We start from the raw sequence: 22,870 nt of genomic DNA on the forward strand, positions 1-22,870 counted from the left end.
TAAATTCAGGTGTGATACACTTAAGATCATATTTTGGCTCTTGTTTTAATTTTCTTGAGCCTCAATTTGAACTTGTAAGAGCAATTTATGGTCTTTTTCACAGTTGGTCCCTGGCCTTGTTCTGACTGATGATTTTGAGCTTCCCTATTATCTCTTTCCATAGATGTAGTTGATTTGATTCCTGTGTATTCCATCCAGTGAGGCCAATGTTTATAGTCACTGTTTATGGTTTTGAAAAAAGGTACTTCCAATGATTAAGTCACTGGTCTCACAAAATTCTATCATGAGATTTCTGGCATTGTTTCTAACACCAAAGCCATAGTTTCCAGCTAATGATCTTTCTTCTATACCTTATTATATTTTTCTGAATTTATTGGCTTATATCCATCTCTCTGTATTAAGCACTAAGAACAGTGCCTAATATGAAATTGGCACACATGTGTGCACGTGTACACAGACACATACACACAGGCTAAATGAATACTTAAGAGGAGCTGGCCTTAGAGAGAATATGAGAGAAAAGAGAACTACTTTGTAACTGAAACTTCATTACTATCTTATAAAAAATTACTTGAGGAGGAATTCATACCTGGCGTGTCATTACAAAATATGCATACATTGCCATGGCACTTCCGTAAGTGATGAAGTAGGTGACTGGCTCCATGATGTCCCAGGAATATTCCCACCAGGTAAGCCGGGCCAAAATGCCAAACTGTGTGGCCATGTAGGCAAGTCCACCCCATAGCACCAAAGTGGTCCTCTTCTCAGCTTTTCTGCTAATCTCAATTCGTACCTATGGGGCAGACATGAGCAGTAATAAGGCATTTTGATGCAAAACTAATTTAAAGCTCTTATTTAAGCTTCTAAGAAGCAGGGCTCATAATCAAAGACACAAGTTAGTTCCAATTCTAGTAAATACAGTTTGTTTTCCTAAATAGTATTTGTAGTTTTCACCAAATAATATATCTTATAGGGATAACTATTTTTTTAGGGCATTAGTGTTTGATGTTTCACCCAGAGATGGCTGAAACTATGGGAATAAATAAGTTAGTTTCAACAGCTCTAGATCCAGTCATAAGATTATCTGTTTTGAAGGAGAGAAATTCTAACACTTTATCACTGGGGCTATAATATTTGATCTACTTTTAGTTTTTACTCAAAGGGCATTCTAAGGGGTAGAACAGGGTTATTCTGAGGATTAAGTAAAAATGCAGTAAACACCCTCCTCCCTTGTTACTCTCAGGTCTGTTCTGACTCACAGCCACCTTATCCAACAGTAGAGCCGCCCATAGGGTTTCCAAGGCTGCTATCTTTATGGAAGAAGACTGCTACATCTTTCTCCCCAAGAGCTGCTGGTGGGTTTGCATTGCTGACCTCTGAGTTAGCAGCTGAGTGCTTGACCACTGTGCTATCAAGGCTCCTTTAGTAAAAATACTTAGCATAATTTCTGGCACACAGTACATAATAAATGATAATAATTATTTTGTTATAGCTGGTACATTAAAAAATGTTCTACATTATGTGTGTACAAATTTAAATCGCATCTCTTTTCATAACTGCTCAGATTTAATTTATCACATTTTAGTGGTCTTAAATTTAATTAGACCAAGCTTGATATAAGTGTTTTTAAACAAATCAGAAAAAGTACAATATTAAGAATAGAGAAGTTTAAAGAAGAAATATTTTTCTAATTTTTATACATATCAATCATAACCCTGCTACTCTATTAGCATTTTGGAATATATTCTTTTTTATGTATAAATATATACAGATATATATACAGAATATTTAAAACTTAGATCATAGTATGTATAGTTTTATAATTTACTTTTCACAATGTATCATGAATATCTTTCCAAGGCATATTAGATTTACACAATCATTTTAAACTGATGCATAATATTCCATATAGTACTCAATCTTAACTTGGTTAAAGCACTATCCACTATACTCAGTGGATACTGTAGTCTGAATCTTTCTTGATTAGCAATTATCCCAATCTCTGTTTTAAAGGTAGTAAACATGGTTAAGGGTAGACTTTAAAACTGTATTATCAAGGTTTCAAACTATTCCTTTTTAAATCCTTCCTTCATTTTGACTGAAACTTTTTCATGGTTCAATTCCATAAACTGGTAGAGTTTTTCAATTGACATAGCTCAATCACATAAAACTTGGAATGAATAAAAGGAAGCATATATATTCTGCAAAAAAATATAGTTGGAGAGAAGAAACTGCTGTTTGCGTTTTCACCTTTTCCAGGGGAGCCAGCTGCTCTTTGAGGTCCTCTAACCGTTCAATAAGCTCCCTTTCCTTGTTTAGCTGGTGCTGCTCGATGCACAGTGTGGTGTATAGCTGCTGGACCAGCGTCTTTACATCATTCAGTGTCGCTGCATTTTCGTGGCTTAAGAGATCTGAAATAAAAGGGGTACATTTTACAAATATATTATGCCTCAAATCAAGAGTTGCTACTTCTGCTTTTAGTCAGTAAGAACAAAGCAGATACATATACTGTAGTAATTTTAAAGCCAATATATACCATTATATTCTTGGACGTCTAAATGCTACAGATGAGGCTACAGTTGACATTAAAAAAAATTGCTAATAATAGTAACATTCATTAAATACAAAAAATTAAAGCAATATGTAAACTTATATCAAAGTTTAGAATCAGTCTAATTATAATGCTTATTAAAATGCTAAGCTATAATTTTTCTGTGGTCCTGCCATTTAGTAACTCCTGGGGAGAAAATATACAGTATTTCAAATTTGCAAATAGAAAAGTATTTAAAATTTTTTTTTTTTTAAATAGTGTTGTTATTATGTTTTTGGTGCAAAGTTTACAGAGCAAATTAGATTCCCATTTAATAATTTCTATACACTAGTTCAGAGAGATTGGTTATAGTTTTCATAATGGGTCAATATTCTCATTATTTACGTTCTGGTTGTTCTGTTTCCATTTATCTAATTGCCCTCCTTACCTTCTCACCTTTGCTTTAGGGTAAATGTTGATCATTTGGTCCCCTAAAGGTGATTTTTTTAAAGACCACAGTACTCACAGATGACATTATTTATTTTATATGCCAATCTGTTATTTAGCAGAAAGGTGACCTCCAGGAGTGGTTTCAGTTTCAAGTTTAAAGGGTATTTCAAGGTGACAGTTTAGGGGTCCCTCTGGTGTCTACCAGTCCAGTAAGTGTGGCCTTTTTTTTTTTTTTTTTTTAAGAACTTATGAGTTTTGTTCCACATTTTTCTTCCATTCTGTTGTTGTTGTTGTCAGGTGCCGTTGAGTTGTCTCTGACTCATAGTGACTTCATGTACAGCAGAACAAAACACTGCCTGGTCCTGTGCCAGCCCCATGATCCTTGCTATACCTAAGCCCATCGTTGCAGCCACTGTGTCAGTCCATCTTGTTGAGGGCCTTCCCTTTTTTCATTGACCCTTCACTTTATCAAGTATGATATCTTTTCCAGGGAATGGTCCCTTCTTGCAAATGACCAAAGTAGGTGAGACGAAGTCTGGCCATTGTTGCTTCCAAGGAGCATTCCAGCTGTACTTCTACTGGGGCCCTCTATTCTATCCCTGGTCAGAATGGTCAGTGGTGGAAGCCAGGCACCATCGTTCTTCTGGTCTCAGGCTAGATGTAGTCATGTTTCATGAGGGCTATTAGTCCTATAGACTAGTTTCTTCTTTGAGTCTTTGGTTTCCTTCTTTCTCTTTTGTTCCAGATAAGTAGAGACTAATAGTTATACCTAAGATGGCTACTCAGAAGATTTTAAGATCCTAGATGCTATTCACCAAACTAGGCTGTAGAACATTATCTTTATAAACTATGTTATGCCAACTGACTGAGTTGTCCCCTGGGACTATGATCCTAAGCCTTCAATCTCAGTAAACCAATCCTGTGATGTATTTGATTATGTCTAGGAAAAGTATCTGTAACTGTTCCCTCTATGTACTTTATTATGTATATGAATATATATTCAGCACAAACACACATATATATATGTGTATATATATATATATACATGACTACAGATACATCTATACACACACATACGTAAATACACACACATTTCTTTCTATATACATATATGCATACTTATCTACCTATGTAACCTCACACAAATTTTATGGTTGTTACTGTTGCAAAATTGTATATGTTATAGCATTTATCTAGAATGTTTCTTATTTGTGTGTACTTTTTAGTATCATCATTTACCTTGGTTAAGTTGTGCACACTTTACTCACATTCCGTAATGCCTTTCCCATCACCAAAAATAACAAGTGTCTGCTATCTAGAGATTGATTCCCCCTTCTTCCTCCTCCTAACAATAGCCCTCAAAGCTATCGCAGTCTTTATATCTTCCCCCTAGAGTATCAACCTTTACTTATTTCTGCTGGATAAAGACATAGAATGGCTGAATGGGCTGCAGTAACACACTCCAAAGGGCATGAAGTTAAGAGAATGCTTAGAAGGGTGGAAGATTAAATCCTGTGATTCAATATCCTCTTCTGTGAGTTCCAGTACCATGTGTTTCCAGAAATCTAAAAATTATGTTCTGAAAATCTAATAAAAACTCAGCTGATCTCAGCCATGAAACAATTACAAACAAACAAACAACAACAAAACACAAAGTCACCAGAAGTAAAGCTTTTGTTTCAGAAACTTATTAGTCTTAAATGTGACATCTTCTTAGGTACAGCATAAGGTTAGCCTTCTAAATAAAAATAAGCCATAGTCAGAATTAGCTGTATACTTCAAATATTTCTCAAAGCTGTCATCTAATCCTGTTATTACAGGAATTCAATCTATAAAATAATTCAAAGAACGGTAGCAAATTGGATTACAGAAGAGTTGATACAGTAAAATGGGGGTATAACACTGAGTACCATATCTTGCACACTTCATTAAATGTGTGCTGAATTAGTGAGCACAATAAAAGAGGGAACACCAAGTCCCAGAAGTAAACTATGTCAACAGGGTCTTATCCATACTAAAGCTGAAGCTTCCATTTGCACATGGCTTTAAACTTCCCAAAGTTACCAGAAGAGAAAACTGAGCTAGAAGTCTCAAGTAACTTGTCCTGAATGTCACAGTGAATGGTGGAGTCCATGCCTTCTGACTCCCAGGCAAACTCAATTCCCTTCCAAAAGAACAATTCCTTAAGTAGGTATAAATTTTCTGTGGCTAACAAAACTCTTTCACATATATTATTCCATGTTATCCTCACAGTAATAGCATGAGTAAGCTTGGCACCTACAATCTATGAATGAGGAATTTGAATTCCAGAGACAGAATATTAACAAGTAATTCAAAGTTAAATATTGATCTAGCTACTACAAAGGGAAATTTAAAAAAAAAAAGAAGAAGAAGAAGGAAAAGAAGAAGAGAAAGAGGGAGGAAGAAACAAAATCAAATAGAAACTCTCTTCTTTCTTTTTTCATAATGAAGCATAAAACAAAACAGAAACAAACCCATTGCCATTGAGTCGATTCTGACTCATAATCACACTATAGGACAGAGAAGAACAGCTCCATAGGGTTTCTAAGACTGTAATCTTATGGAAGCAGACTGCCACATTTTCCTCCTGCAGAAGGGCTAGTGGGTCTGATCCGATGACCTTTTGGTTAGCAGCCAAGTGTTTAATCACTGCACCACCAGGGCTCTTTTAATGAAGCATGGGCATATTAAAAATGACCTAATGTGTATGGACAATTATAACCTGAGGATCTATAAAGTTTGAAATTAAGCTTGGCATTTGGTCTGCCAAAAAATAAGTTTCTATTTTCTATTGGAACATCATTCACTGAAGCCTTGGTTTAAAAATTAATATGTGTATTATGGGTTCTGCTGTGTATACAGTTTATTTTTCATATCAATCATTTTATTTTATGGCTCTGGGTTTTATGTCTTAGTTACAAAGGTCTTCCTCACTCCAAAAAAAATAATTCTCTTTTGATTCTTTCAGTACTTTTAGTATTTATTTTTCATCTTTAAAATTTAAGTTTTTGATCCAAATATCCCTTAACACAGCAACTCCACTTCTAAGTATTTTTCCTACATAAACATCTCTATGCTTACTAAATGACACACATTCAAGGTTATTAGTTGCTTCAGTATATACTATAGCAGAAGATGAAAACAACATTTAAAAGTCTAAATTAATAAATTATTAAATTAGCAGCTAAGTGAATGGTGACATACATTCATATAATGTAATACATATCATCTGTGAAAAAGAATAAGTTATTTATGTACTGGTATGTTAAGATTTTCATAATACACTGTTAGGTGAGAAAAGCAGTTTGGTGGTTTTACACCTTGTCAATCTGGCTAAGCTGCAATCATGTTTTCCAGAATACCCTTCCTTGTGTGGTTCTGAGTTAGAGTTGACCAAGAAAAATTCAAATGAGATTTGGAAGGCAAAAGAGAGGCAGTAGCTAGAAGCCAGCATGCTCTGAAGGTCGCTGTGGTTAGAGGTAGTGAGAGACAGATGGAGAGGTACCTGGAGATGCCACTTGTCCTCACTCTCCTCTGCTCTGCATCAAGCTCTTTTTCCCCAACCACCAGTTCTGCTGACTAACAGCAACCTAGGCCCACCCTATCAGATGCAGCCTTCTAGAGCTGTACTGTTTAATATGGCAGCTACTAGCCACATGTTGTTGTTGTTGTTATTTGCCGTCAAGTCGGCCCCGACTCATAGCGACCCCTCCTTGGGTTTCCGAGGCAGTATCACTACGGAAGTAGATTGCCCTATCTTCCTTCCGAGGAGTGGCTGGTGAGTTTGAACCGCCAGCCTTCTGGTTAGCAGTCAAGTGCCTTAGGCACTATGCTATCAGAGCGCCTTGTAAGTAGCCACATGTAGCTACTTAAATTAAAATTAAATAAAAAATTCAGCTCCTCAGTCACACTAGTCACATTTCATATGCTCAACAGATGCACGTGGCTAGTGGCTACCATATCGGAAGTGCAGAAGTGGAACGTTATCAACATCACAGAAAGTTCTACTTGACAATACTGTTCTATGGATTTCTCTACCAGTCTTCCTTTGTGGTCTTACTCTAATAGTTGGATGTGCCTACATTTTCAGGTGCCTTGGAAATCTTTGGTTTGTTCATCTGGGCAACTGCCCCAAAGAGCTAGTTAGTGACTTTTCTCTGACCCTTCCTCCCTCCCTCTCAGATTCTTCTTCAGCTTCAGCCATGCTTGGGTACTGTCTTATTCATTCTGTTTTTTAATCATCCTCAAGCATTATGTTATTTGGAAAAGGATAGCAATAATGGCTGCACAACATGAAGAATGCAATCAATATCATGTAGAAATTGTATTGGCAAAATTTTGGTGTGTATATTTTCATAAAGCCTTATTCATAATAAATCCCTTTTTCTGGAATATTTATGTGGTTCTGTTTCTCTAACTGAACCTTGACTGATACACATAGTATATATGGCATGTTACTATTTGCATGAAAAAGGAAAAAAGAATATGCATTTACATTGGCTTAGGGATGTACAGACTATCTGGTAGGAAACAGAAGAAACTAAAAACAGCACTTGTTGATGTGTAAAAGAAAACGGCTGGAAAACAAGAATGAGAAGACTTTTTCCCCATAAATTCTTTAGATTTTGGAAATTCTGAACCTTGTGACTATACAACCTACTCAGAACAAGAACCACAAAAAATAATATGCAACTACAATATCTTCTAACAATAATGAAAATATTACTAAAAGAGAAATCCTAAGAGGACTTATAGATGTCCAACTCTAGACCTAGCTAAAGTTACAGTGTTCTTATGACTAGGCATCAGTGAAGCTCTGATAGGCTCAAGGAACGAGGTTTTATTATTTATTTATAATTTTTATTGTGATTTGGGTGACAGTTTACAGAGCATATTCATTTTCCATACACATTTTGTTTCATGACATTGACTGCAATTCTCCATAATGTAACAGCTCTCTTCCCACTTTCTCCCTCTAGTTAACTCTTCCCTGTGTCCTTCTGTCCCATGCACTCCTACTCCCCTCAAGGAACAAGGCTTTATTTTGTCAAAGTTTCTTAGTAAGAAGAATACAGTTCCAAGGTATTGTCATGGTGGAGAAAAACAACAACCTCTAAACTTTTGATGCTACAAAATCTGCCTATATATGGACAGATGAAGTTATAGAAAGAGAAGAGAAATCTGAACCTTGTGAATATAATGGCTTAACAACAACATTGGGATGATTAGTGCATGCTTCACTAAAAATGCAATTAGATGCTTATTACTGTTTCTGCACATGCCATCAGTTCTGATATAATTAAAGTACAGAAAGGCAATGAAGATATGCAAATATAATGGAGATGGAAAATCCTTTCAGCCACTAAATCAATTTGGGAAGGACTTTGGCTATTTGGGTACATGCTAAGGCATGTTATTGTTGGTATTTGGTTTGCCCCACCAACCTCTCCTTTCAAGTTATTTACATCATTAAGAGAGAAGCAAGGTCTCCAATATACTGTAGATAAATGGGGGAAAGGACTTAGTGGTGCTAATCAAAATGATTCTCTTAGCACAAAATCTTACAGCCACTAGGGATGCAAGGAACATTCTCCTCCTCTTTAAGACTAGGAGGAAAGTAGTTAATTGCTACTTCAACATGAACCCAAAACTCACTGCCATTGAGTGAATTACGACTCATAGGGACCCCAAAGGGTTTCCAAGGCTTTAAATGTTTACAGAAGTAGACTACTTCATCTTTCTTCTGTGGAGTAGCTGGTGGGTTCAAATCACTGACCTTCTGGTTAGCAGACAAATAAATGGCTTACCCACTATACCAACAGAGCTCCTCACAAAGACTGGGCTAAAAGGCTTTTTGTGCTCTCTTTCCATATTCTTCCTCCATTCTAGACTTTGCTTTGATTATAAAAATATCTAATTGCTAAAATAGTTACTTCTCTCATCCTGCAGTGGTTAGAAGAGAACCCAGCTATATTCAGCTATGGTAACCCAAAAAATGCCATGGAATTTGCAATGAGCCTTACTGTTATGACCTTCTTCTTACTTCATTTTAGTTTTTTTCCTGCCTTTCCCTTCCACCTTTGGGATTAAGTACAAAGTTCTCCACACTTGAGGATCTGTAACACTTGAACTGCCAATCTCAAATAAACATTAAATTAACATTAATTAAATGCTACATCCTGAGTAGCCTTGGTGGTGCAGTGTTTAAAGCATTTCACTGCTAACCTAAAGGTTGGAGGTTTGAACCCACAAGCCACTCTGTGGGAGAAAGATGTGGCAGTCTGCTTCTGTAAAGATTTACAGCCCTGTAGGACAGGGCTATAGGGTCTATCCCATAGAGTCACTATGAGCTGGAAATGACTTGATGGCAGTGGGTTATAGTCCATGCTATATGAATGAGCCCCCTTTCTCAGTGGAGGCAGAGGTGTGTAAAGTTCACTGATACCCAACATCCCCAGAGTATTTTTAAATCCAAAATGCTGCTCATAAATCAGGAAAAGAACAAATAGGAGAGAGAAGTGAAAGTTAAAGACATGAAAATGAGTAGAAAATTTTGTGTCAAAATTTAGAAAACCATCCTGGAAAAATTTCCTTCATTCATTGTTTTATCTTTTATTAGACAAAGCAGATTTGTCCATCCCATGTTCCTCCTCATTATCTGACACCAAAAACCTAATACCTTCAATTTCGTCTTCCACTTAATCTTTTCATTAAAAAGTTACAATGTAGGGAAGAGGAACCTACTTACTCCATTGCAAAATTGCAACCCTTAAATCCTGAAATCAAACTGCTCCCTTACTTTACTCAGCTGAAAGAGTGGTGCCTTGTTTGCCAGAAATACTTTCTTCAAGTAGGAAGGGGAAGGAAATATGGTGGAAACAAATTAAAACCTGTTTGATGTTTTATAAAATATATTTTTTTGTTAATATGTATTAAAAGTCAGGGAAAATAATGTGATTACATACTTAATTTTATTTGAGCTTCTGTAAAAGTTGGTATCTGATGGCATTATTGTTCACTGGCTAAAAACAGGGCTGAGAGAGCTTTCATGTATAAATTTAAGTATGAACAAGGTCTTCAAAAACTCCATACCAATGCTACTATTCAGTTTATCTATTTCACGCTTGAATTTAAAATTATTTCCATGAATCACAGACTTTTGAACTTCAGAAACTTCATACTAAACTACTAGAGAAGCAGGGCAGACAGTCCCTAGTACTGAGACACAGATACGGCAGAGTTGTTACGCAGCCAAATCACTAGAGAAGCAAATATAAGCTTCCCTTTTTTCAGTTTCTACCTGAGCTTTCCTTATTCAACTTGGGAATGGCCTTATTTAAGAAATGAAAATATTCATTTCTGTTAGAAAAATATAGTATAAGAAGGTTCAAATTATTCATTAACTAAAATATTCCTATTTTCTGACAATATAATATATGCATATTCATATGTTAACTTCACATAAGAATATATTAAAAATTTTACTAACGCAATACCAAAAAAAACCAAACTCATTGCCATGGAGTCAGATCCGACTTGTAGCGACCCCTCTGGGTTTCCAAGGTGCCATTACTACAGAAGTAGATTGCCCAACTTTCCTTCCGAGGAGTGGCTGGTGGGTTTGAATCACTAGCCTTCTGGTGCCTTAGGCACTATGCCACCAGAGCTCCTAATGCAATAGTGAACTTAAATAGAATAAACTCTTAAGTCACACACACACACAAAAAAAAACAGGAAGTAAAGTAGGCCTGTATTATTTTAAAAAGTAGAACTTCCAGCCCAAAAATCAGGGAAAAGAAAAAGAAAAACAGAATAGAGCAGTAGCTAACAGTTCCTGGTCTACATGTTCAATTATGCCAACTTAATATAATCTGATTCAACGTCTTACTATTTAAGTGGTATTTTCTCAGAAATCTCAACTAGCTTGAACATGGTAGAGAATCTGACCTCTCAGCAACAGAATGTTACAAGTTAAGTCACTTAATTCACTCCATATAAAAAGACCACCTGAGCCAATGGAGGATACAAAATCAGAGCCTTCCTTTGAACAACGACAAACAAAAACAATAAACAGATTCAGAAAAGAGAACAATCATTTCTAGTTGGTTGGGAGGCTGAGAAAGAGGATCACTGCTCCTATATATGCCATAAGTTCTTAAGGCTATTATTGTCCTGTAATTGATGACTTTAACCATTTGAAATAAAATTCCTATTACAATATTTAAGAGGGAAGCACCTAATTTATTTCTGAAAAAATTTATTTTTAAAATATTTTCCCCATAATTTTATTAAAATAATAAAATAATTTTTAGCTTGTATGGAGGGAATGTATAATTTATTTAGAACATTCATTATGTGAAACAGAATGACAGTGGCAGATAATAAAGCGTATCAGTATATAGGTGAAAGTAAGCACTTTTAGTTAATGTACTAGTCAAATGTCAGGTAGTCAGTGAGCAATGCAATGAAACACAGTCTATAACGTATGTATGCCAAGCTTTCAGTGTTCTTTGAATATCCTCTGTTTCTCAAGGTTACTCAAAGGAAAATAAAGTTCTTTCCAAAATGCCCTTCCCACATATATCCAACCTTATCAAGGTTACTTTTTACCTCTCTTTGGTGGTCGTACATGGTAAGTCAAGTCATTAATGACCAGCTTAAAGTCATCAAGGAGGAGAAGGTCTATCCCGGTTGAGGCAGCTACTCGAACACCATCTGTGAATAATTGAAATTAAACTTGTTATGTGTCCATAATTATCCAAGAATGGTCAGGAAAAAGCAATCCTCAAAACAGATTTTACAAATTACCTCTTCTTTTAATTTCAGTTAATTTTTTTGCCTCATTCCTGAGTTCTGTGCTAAAAGAAGCTTAGACCTTCTGAGACTTTTTGTTTTTATGGTCTCACCTGTGTGAAGATTTAATAACATGCTTGCCAGCAGAAGTTTATGAACAAGTTACATAATTAGTGGTCATAGATCTACTGGTGTCATTTGGAAATCTAGGTGGGGTTATAGGGAGAATTGCATGGCCTTCTTACATTTATGATGGAATTTGGGTGAATGAAAAGAAGTGTTTTCTAATATATACTATTTTACTGTATAGTCATGGATTATATTACTAGATGAACTGAGAGTTTATGGTATTTAAAATAAAAACTTATAAGCATAGAAACATGACAAAATGTAACAACTGGTAAATCCAGGTGAAGGATAAGTGGGTACTTACTGCATGTATCTTTCATATTTTCTATAGGCTTGAAATTTTCCAAAGTAAAAGATGGGAAAAATTTAAGGCACTTTAAATAAATAAATGAAATGGATGTCATGTCAAATGGGAATTTTTAATACCTTATTTTATATATTTTTCAAATCATATATTAATTTTAGTAAACTTTTATGTGAAATATATTAAAAAGATCTAAAAAGAAGACCTAATATGTCATATCTTCAGAGATGAATGCTCATCTGCTAGAAAAAATGTTTTCAAGTTAATGATTCACCACTTGTCTGTCAGTTTGTCATACTGTGGTGGCTTGTGTGTTGCTGGAAGCCATGCCACTGGTACTTCAAATACCACCAGGGTCATCCACGGTGGACAGGTTCAGCAGAGCTTCCAGACTAAGACAGACTGGGAAGAAGGACAGGGCCATCCACTTCTGAAAAAACTGGCCACTGAAAACCTTATGAATTAGCAGTGAAATAATGCTTGATATATTACTGCAAAAGTTTATGAACAGCAGTGAAACACTGTCTGATACCCAGTGCTGAAAGATAAGCCCCTTAGGTTGGAAGGCACTCAAAATATGATCGGGGAAGAGATGCCTCCTTAAAGCAGAGTCGACCTTAATGGTGTGGATGGAGTAAATATTTTGAGACCTTCATTTACTGAGGGGACATGACTCAAAATGGGAAGAAACAACTGCAAACATCAATTAATAATCAGAACGTGGAATGCATGAAGTATGAACCCAGGAAAATTGGAAGTTGTCAAAAATGAAATGGAACACAAAAAGATCAATATCCTAGGCATTAGTGAGCTGAAATGGACTGGTATTGGCCATTTTGAATCAGACAATTATATGGTCTATTATGCCAGGAATGACAAATTGAAGAGGAATGGTGTCACATTAACCATCAAAAAGCATACTTAAAGATCTATCCTGAAGTACTGTCAGTACTGAAGTGCTGTCAGTGATAGGACACTACTATCTACACACTAACCACTAAAACCAAGGATAAAGAAATTGAAGATTTTTACCAACTTATGTAGTCTGAAATTGGCCACACAAGCAATCAAGATGTACTGATAATTACTGGTGATTGGAATGTGAAAGCTGGAAACAAAGAAGGTGCACTGGTATTTGGAAAATACGGCCTTGGTGAAAGAAATGACATTGGAGATTCACGATAGAATTTTGTAAGATCAATGACTTATTCATTGCAAATATCTTTTTTTTAACATAAATGGTGACTATACATGTAGACTTTGCCAGGTGGGATACACAGGAATCAAATAGACTACATCAGTGGAAAGAGGTGATGGAGAAGCTCAGTATCATCAGCCAAAACAAGGCCAGGAGAGGACTTGAAGCACTTAATGATGAAGGTCAAAGACTACAGCATTCAATATGAATTACACCTCAACATAAAGAAAACAAGAATCCTCACAACTGGACCAATAAGCAAGATCAAGATAAATAGAGAAAAGACTGAAGTTATTAGGGATTTAATTTTACTTGGATCCACAATTCAGCAGTCAAGAAATCAGATGATACACTGCACTAGACAAATCTGCAGAAGATCTTTCCAAAGTGGTAAAGAGCAAAGATGTCAGTTTGAAGACTAAGCTGTGCCTGACCCAAGCCATGGTATTTTTACCTCATATGCATGTGAAAGCTGGACAGTGAACAAGGAAGACCGAAGAACTGATGACTTTGAATTGTGGTGTTGGGGAAGAATACAGAAAATACCATGGACTGCTAGAAGAATGAATCTGTGCTGGAGGAAGTACAGCCACATTGCTCCTTAGAAGTGAGAGTGGCCAGACTTCATTTCTTATACTTTGGTCATGTTGTCAACAGGGACCAATCCCTGGAGAAGGACATATGCTTGGTAAAGTAGAGGATCAGTGAAAAAGGGGAAGACCCTCAATGAGACGGATTCAGTGGCTGCAATGATGGGGTCAACCACAACAAAGATTGTGACTATGGCACAGGACCAGGCAGTGTTTTGTTCTGTTGTACACAGGGTTGCTATAAATTGGAGCCAACTTGATGGCACCTAACAACAAAAAAGCTAATGACAAAAGGTGTCAATAATATAAAATGTGATCGACTGCTCATCTTTGCCTGTGGCATTACATGTGAGCTGCTTTGGAATGAGACTGAACAATTAAATTCTGAGAACCACTGGAAGAGAAATCTCTTTCTTTGCTGGCATTTGCTAAGCAACAACAACAAAATTTTCTAAGGTTAAGACTGTGGAATTCTTCTGCAGTAGGGGTGTGTGTGTTTGTGTGTGTGTGTGTATAGGGATGGTTTGGGGGAGCAGAGGGTGGTGGTTGTTATGTGCTGTTGAGTCGGACCCCTCCTTCAGTTTCCGAGGCAGTATCACTATGGAGCAGCTTGTGGGTTTGAACCACCAGCCTTCTGGTTAGCAGTCAAGTAAGTGCCTTAGGCACTATGCTACCAGAGCTCCCGAGGGGGATGCATAATGAAGATGACTATACCTGGTGAATAGACTGCAACTCTGTCAATTCCCCGATCCTCTTCTTGCAGTTGTCGTAAAAACACACCAACGGAGTCTGAGATAGGTTTAAGCGTGAACTGGCAGCGTTCACGTCGGGATGGTAGCCTCACAGATATCACAGGTAACCCATTTTGATAAACCACTGTCACATCTGAGGGGAAAAGAACCCACAAACATGATAATTAGATTTCATGATACGTTAAAGCCACATTATATTCTAACAAACTCTCTGATTATTACTGTGGTTGAAAATGTTTTCAAAGAAGGGTGAAGAATATGTTCTTTAGCTTTAGTTCAAGGTTATTCTGGGAATTGGATTACAGACGATCATATCTTTTTTCAGAAAAAAGAACACATGCAAAGGATTGTGGGTCATGGAGTGGGTCAAGGAGAAGAATTCCTAGGAATATGAGGTAAAGTTCTTTGTATTGATGAATATAAACCCTGGTTCCATTTAGTAAGATTTTATTACGTAGCCAGAGATTGCTGGACCAGATTCCAAGGCTTGTAGGAGGTACCTCTCGGGAGCCAGAGCTTTCAAGAATCCCTGGGAATGTCTTCTTAAAGTAGACTAGTAAGTGAGACTAATGATTCACATTCCACTAAAAATTGAAGAGTTTCGAGGAGATGTATGTAGATTAATAGTGTAGCGATTATAAATGCATGAAAATTTCCATAAGTGCAGTCATGTACATTTTATTTCCTTGACTATTCTACCATTTAAAAAGGCCTACAGTGTATACAAAAAAACCCACATTAAATTCTTTCATGTTTTGAAATGTTTAAGAGAAACTTTAATGAGGCATAGAGTATAAACAATAAGATACACTGTTATTTTAAATGGACATTTTGATGAGTTTTGACACAACAATCAAAATAATGAACATTTCCAATGGCCCCCAAAATTCCCATTTCAGTTTATCTCCATCCATCTCTAGTCTCAGACAACCACTGACCTGATTTTGTTACTGCAGATTATATTTGATTTTTCTAGAATTGTATATTAATGGACAGAATGTACTCTCTTGTACCTGCTTCTCTCTCAACATAATGACTTTGAGATTCATTCATGATGTTGTTTATACTATTAGCTCATTCATTCTTACTGCTGAGTAGTATTCTAATATATGGTTACACTACAATTTCTTTATCCATTCACTTGCTGATGGACATTTGGATTGTCTTCAGTGTTTGGCTACTATGAATGAAGCTTTTCTGATTATTCACTCACAAGTCTGTGTGTGGATATATGTTTTCACGCTATACTTTCCTTATTCTTTTAGTTTTTTTCCCCTAAAGTATATTGAGAATATACATAGCAAAACATACAATTCAACAGTTTCTACGTATAACTTACAGACACTGATTACACTTTTTGAGTTGTGCAAGCATTCTGTGGTGGTTAAGTTTGTGTGTCATCTTGGCTAGGCCTGGTTGAGTGGCTGGGCAGCTGGATGTAGTTTTCTCCATGATGAGACTGGTAATCAACTCCATGGTGGAATCTACTGTGAGCAGCTGAGTAGCTGCTTTTGGGTATGTGGTCTGCTTCCCGTATATAAGAAACAGCTTTGGAAATGGTCTCTAGCTTATGGCACACTTGAACCTTGCATGTAGCTGTGTCGTTGTTCAGCAGCCTGCCATGCTCTGCTGACCTTAGGACCTTCAATGGACTTGAATTAATGGCCTGCCATGTGGTTTGGTAACGTTGGGACTATGCCTTTTTACTTGTCAACCTTGGGCTTGTCAGTCTCAGCTGCCAGCAGCTGAGTGAAGAAAAGCCTCTAGCTCCAGTGGGCTGGGAGCAGGAGGCAGAGCTGAAGCATTCACCCAGCCCCTAGAGCCTGGCACTTTGAACTCAGACTTAATGCCTCCAGACTGTAAGAGAACAAACTCCTGTTTCTTCAAGCCATCTCATTTGTGGTATATTCTTGTCAGAGCAGTACTGGGTAATCAGAACACATTCTTACCCTCCTTTTCTGAGTTCTTCCCCGCTCATTAACATAAACTCACTGTCCCCCTAAGGTTCCTTTCTAGTCTTTCAAGTTCCTGTTGTCAATTTGATCATGTATGGATAGTTCTTAAAAGAGCATAATGCTCAAGGCAGACTTTTTTTTTTTTTTTAAACTAGCTAAGTTAAACTACTGTTTGGTTTTAAGAAGACTTCAGGGGATATTTTTGGTTTAAGGTTTAAAGATTATCTCAGGGCAAGAGTTTCAGAGGTTCATCCACCATGGCTCCAAAAAGTCTACAGTACATGAGGATTTTCAATTCTGTTCTGCATTTTTCCCCTTTTGATCAGGATTCTGCTTTAGAATCTTTGATCAAAGTGTTCAGTAATGGTAGCTAGGCACCATTCAGTTTTTCTGGTCTCATGGCAAAGAAGGTTCATGGAATAATAGCTACATATCCCATTTCCTCCTCCTATTCCTTATTTCCCTTCTTCCTCTAGGTGAATAGAGACCAACTGTTGTGTCTTGGATGGCCAACTGTAAGCTTTTAAGACCCTAGGCACTATGTAATAAACTAGGAGACAGAACAGAAGCACTAAATGCATTACTAAGGCAGCTCTGGTAGCATAGTGCCTAAGACACTTGACTGCTAACCGGAAGGCTGGTGGTTCAAACCCACCAGCCACTTCTCGGAAGGAAGGTTGGGCAATCTACTTCCATAGTGATACTGCCTCGGAAACCCAAGGAGGGGTCGCTATGAGTTGGGGCCGACTCAACAGCACATAACAACAACAACAGGCCAATTAACTGGAATGTTCCATAAAATCATGACCCTAAACCTCCAAACCAAGGAACCAAATCCCATGAGGTGTTTGGATGTACATAAGCAGCTTCAGCAGCTACACTTCTTTTTTCCTTTGTCTTTGTAAATATATCTATCATACAACATATGCCAATTCAACTTTTTATAGATGTACAACTTACTGACAACAATAACAATAATTGGCTGTGCAACTCTACGCTTAATCAATGCAACTTTTCCATCACTGTTAACTCCCCTTTCCTTCCTTCCTTAAGAGGAATAACCCCTAATAAACTAATATTGTTAGCTGTAATAATGTTCTGATAACCCCTAATAAAAACTTTGGTTTCTAGACATTTGCTTTTTCTTGTCCTTTTATATAAGGTCATACAGTATTTGTCCTTTTGTGACTGGCTTATTTTGCTCAGCATAATGTCTTCAAGTTCCACTCATACTGTAGCATGTGTCAAGACCTCATATCTCCTACTGGCTGAGTAGTATTCCATTGCTTGTATGTACCACATTTTGTTTATTTATTCATCTGCAGACGGGCATTTAGGTCATTTCTACCTTTAGGTTATTGTGAATGGTGCTGCAATGAACATTGGTGTACAAGTTAACAACAAAAAGACAAACAACCCAATCATAAAATGGGCAAAGAACTTGAATTAGATGTTCCACCAAAGAGGACATTCAAATAACCACCAGACACAGGAAAAGATGCTCAGGGTCACTGGCCATCAGGGAGATACAAATAAAAATACAATTTCACTCCCACTAGAATGGCTAAGATTTAAAAAAAAAAGTAAAATAACAAATGTTGGTGAAGATGTGGGGAAATTGGAACCCTTATCCATTGCTGGTGGGAATGTAAAATGATAACAGCCATTGTGGAAAATGTGGTGGTTCCTCAAAAAACTAAATATAGAACTAACATAAAAGAAAAAAACAAAAAGCAACTCACTGCCATAGAGTTGGTTCCGATTCATAACTCTGGGTTTCTGAAGCGGCAAATCTTCACGGAAGTAGATTGCCCAATTTTCCTTCCATGGAGTGACTGGTATGTTTGAACTGCCAACCTTCTGGTAAACAGTCAAATGCCTTAGGCACTATGCCACCAGAGCTCCTTCAGAACTACCATATGATCCAGCAATTCTACTATGTATATATTCAAAAGACTTGAAAGCACAGACTCATAAAGAGATTTATAAACCAATGTTCACTGCAGCATTATTCACAATAGCCATCCTTTCACTGTTAAGCTATCCATACCAGTATATATAAACTGGTTTTCATGTAGATAGCATATAGTTGGGTCTTGCTATTTTAGCCGATCAGACGATATGTGCTTACTTAAAGTTTACTTTTAATGTGATTATCAATATAGTTGCATTTAAGTCTATCATTTTGCTGGTTATTTTCTATTTGTCCCAATTATTCTTTCTTCCACTTTCTCTTTATTCTTGCCATCTTTGGGATTAACTGAGTATATTTTATGATTCCATTTAATTTCTAAATTAGTTGCTGATGAACTCTTTTAAAAAATTGGCTTATTAGCCATACCTTCTTTTAAAAAAATTTTTTTAGGGGTTACTCTAGGGCAGATGTTGGCAAACTTTTTCTGTAAAGGGCTAAATAAATAGTAAATATTTTGGGTTGTGCAGCCACAAAATCTCTGTTATAACTACAGAACTCTGTAGTGAATTAGCAGCCATATAAATGAATGGGCATTGGTGCATTCCAGCAAACTTTACAAAAGAGATAGTGTGCTAGATTTCACCTGTGGACGATAGTTAGCTGAATCTTGCTCTAGGGTTTACAACATTCATTTTTAGTTTATTACAATCAACCTTTGAATAATATTTTATCACTTTAGGTATAGTGTAGAGAACCTTACAGCAACATATTTCTACCTCTCCTGTTTGCATTTTTTTGTGCTATTTTTCTCATGTGCTTTGTATCTGTGTTACCAACCATATAGTACATTATTTTTGCTATGACAACTGATTATCTTTTAAAGAAATTAAAAAACTAGGCATAAAGTCTCATATATTTAAACACATGTTTACTTGCTCTGGTATTCTTTATTCCTTTGGTATAGATTCAAGTTTCCACCTGGTATCATTTTCTTTGGGAGCTCTGGTGGTGTAGTGCCTAAGGCATGTGACTGCTAAACAGAAGGCTGGTGGTTCAAACCCACCAGCCCCTACTTGGAAGGAAGGTTGGGCAATCTATTTCCACAGTGATACTGCTTCAGAAACCCAAGGTGGGGTCGCTATGAGTCAGATCTGACTCGACGGTAGTAAGTTTGGCTTTTTGTTTTTTTACCATTTTCTTTCTGTCTGAAGCATTTCCTATAATGTAGCTATAATGGTAATAAATTCTCTCTGCTTTTGTATGTCTGAAAAAGGTTTTATTTCATTTTCAGTTTTGAAAGATATTTTTGTTGGGTATTAAATTACAGTTTCAAAACCCTCTCCCCTGCATTCAGTATTTTAGGGAATTCATGCAATTATCTTCTGGTTTGCATAGTAAATGATAAGAAGGCTATGTATATTCTTAATATTCTCATCTTTGATTCTCTGCATGTAGTATGTCTTTTTTTTCCTCTTGCTGCTTTTAATATTTTCTCTCTATCACTGGTTTTCAACAATTTGATTATGATATGCCTTTGAATGGTTTTCTTTATGATTATTCTGCTTGGGAATTGTTGAACTTCTTAGATCTGTGGGTTTGTAGTTTCACCAAATTTGGAAAAACTTCTGCCATTGTTAAAAAAAAAACAACAAAAAAAAACCAACGTCCCCCCCACCCAGTTTCCTACCTCTCTCCTCCTCAGATTTCAATTATACTTATATTAGACCATTTGATATTGTCTCATAGGTCACTGAGGCTCTCTTCCCATTTTCAGTATTTTTCTACCCCTGTTCTTAGCTTTATATTTTTTAGATAGTTTTGATTACTATGTTTTCTAATATCACTGATTTCTTCTGTAGTTTCTAATCTGCTGTACATCCATCTATCTTTTTCTATTAATTTAGAAGTTCCATTTATTTCTTTTTACTCTATTCCATTTATTTTCTCATTATGGATAGTTTTCCTTTTCCTCTCTATAAATATAATGATACTTAGAGTAGCTATTTTTTCCACTGTGGAGTGCTATAAATTGTTGTATAGTGAAATTATTTGCATATTAGTTTTTTTTTTTTTTTTTTTAATGTTGGGCTGAGAGCGAATCCATGTAAATGAGTCTATTTCTAGGCTTGAAGAGTAACCCGTGGCCATAGTTTGTGGGGTTCCACCAGTCTCTATCCAACCAGTAATTCTGGTCATTTTTGTGTTTTTCAATTTTGTTCCACATTTTTCTTCCCACTCTATCCAGGATCTCCAGGTTTGATCCCTTTCTGAGAAGTTGGTATGGGTAGCTGGATACCATCTAGTTCTTCTGGTCTCGGGTCGTGGAGGCTGAGGTTCTCATGGTCCATCTTATCTTTGGGCTAATTGTTTCCAGATGACTCTGATTTTCTTCACTCTTCTTGCTCCAGCCAAGAAGAGACCAATAGTTGCATCTTAGATGGCTATGCAAAAGCTTTTAAGACCCCAGTTGCTCCTCACCAAAGTAGGTTCTAGAACAAAATTTTTATGAACTATGTGTGCCAATTGAGCATGATGTTTCCTGAGACTACGGTCTCGAGTCCCCAGGCCTGGTGATTCTCTCTCACAAGATGTTTGGTTGTCTTGGCAAAGTTCCTTCCACCCTGTCTTCTGTTGCTTCTGTAATGTATGTGGCTAATTTTGTAGCACAAGTGCATATGTAAGATTATCTTCAGCCAAATCTATCCTTGGTCTAGGGTGTATTCCTATTCACCTACCCTACCTGCTTTTCTCACCTGTCTATGCACTAATTTGTAGCCTGGTATTTGGTGCTAGTGACACTGCAGTGTTGTGCCTGTAATAGTGTTTGCCATTATTAACTATATCTTTTGTGTACATTTTGGTGTCTTTCCTTTCTCCAATGTCATCATGCTGGTCACAGACTCTTTCCATACTGTTCTTCCCCTCACCCAAATCAACATGTGACCCCCAAGTAGTCCGAGATTCTCCCTTCCGTCCCCAGTAACCAACCGAGTTTCCTTCCCTGAATAAACTTTCCTTGATTTTTTACAATAGTGGGCTCATATGATATTTGTCTGGGAGCTCTGGTAGAATAGTGCCTAAGGCACTTGACTGATAACTAGAAGGCTGGCAGTTCAAACCCACCAGCCATTCCTCGGAAGGAAGATGGAGCAATCTACTTCCGTAGTGATACTGCCTAGGAAACCCAAGGAGGGGTTTGAATCGGGTCCAACTCGCGGGCACATAACAACAACAACAACACGATATTTGTCCTTCTGTGTTTGACTTATTTCACTCAGCATATTGTCCTCTAAATTCATCCACGTTGTGAGATGATTCATGTATTCTTCATTGTTCTTTAATGTTGTATAGTATTCCATTGTGTGAATGTACCATAGTTTGGTTATCCAATCATCTGTTGATGGCATTTAGGTTGTTTCCATTTCTCTGCTACAATGAATTGTGCTGCAATGAACATGGGTGTGCATATGTCTGTTCATGTTCTGTCTCTCACCTCTTCAGGATATATTCCTAGTAATGGAATTGCTGGTTCAAATGGTATTTCTATTTTCAGTTTCTTAAGGAAACGCCATACCATTTTCCACAATTGTTGTACCATTTTGCAGTCCCACCCGCAGTGTATGAGAGTTCCAATCTCTCCACAGCCTTGCCAGCATTTGTTATTTTCTGTCTTGTTGAACTCTGCTATTGTTGCTGGGGTTAGATAGCATCTTGTTGTTTTGATCTGCATCTCTCTAATGGCTAATGATCGTGAGCATTTCCTCATGTTTGTTGGCCACCTGTATATCCTCTTTAGTGAAGTGTCTGTTCATTTCCTTTGCCCATTTTTGAATTGGGTTGTAGGTCTTTTTGGTGTTGAGGTGTTGAAGTTTTCAATAATTTTGGACATTAGTCCCTGGTCAGATATGTCACAGCCAAATATTTTCTCCCAATCTCCAGGTTCTCTTTTTACCCTTTTGGAGGAGTCTTTAGATGGACATAAGACTTTAGTTTTTAAAAGGTCCCAGTCATCTAGTTTCTCTTCCACTGCCTGTGCATTTTTGCGATATGCTCGACAGTCTACTTATGCCCTAAATTAGGACCCCTAGATTTGCCTCTATTGTATCTTTGATGAGTTTTATAGTTTTGGGTTTTACATTTAAGTCTTTGATCCAACTTGAGTTCACTTTTTTTATGGGGTGAGGTATGGCTCCTGTTTCATTTTTCTACAAGTAGATATCCAATTTTTCCAGT

General features: G+C 36.9%; 1 protein-coding gene across 1 annotated transcript in view; it reads right to left on the bottom strand.

The window, feature by feature from the left end:
- The window catches only part of MCU (mitochondrial calcium uniporter), a 279,792-nt gene that overhangs the window by 16,914 nt on the left and 240,008 nt on the right, over positions 1-22,870 (bottom strand). The window contains exons 3-6 of the mRNA XM_007940632.2: positions 14,730-14,900; positions 11,612-11,716; positions 2,251-2,411; positions 590-793 (exon numbers count right to left, since the gene is read on the bottom strand). Coding sequence (XP_007938823.1) covers positions 590-793; positions 2,251-2,411; positions 11,612-11,716; positions 14,730-14,900 — 641 coding nt within the window. The remainder of the gene's footprint in view (positions 1-589; positions 794-2,250; positions 2,412-11,611; positions 11,717-14,729; positions 14,901-22,870) is intronic.

Source organism: Orycteropus afer, unplaced genomic scaffold, assembly GCF_000298275.1.
Source record: "Orycteropus afer afer isolate SDZICR_OR568_19922 unplaced genomic scaffold, OryAfe1.0 scaffold00070, whole genome shotgun sequence".
Taxonomy (NCBI): Eukaryota; Metazoa; Chordata; class Mammalia; order Tubulidentata; family Orycteropodidae; genus Orycteropus; species Orycteropus afer.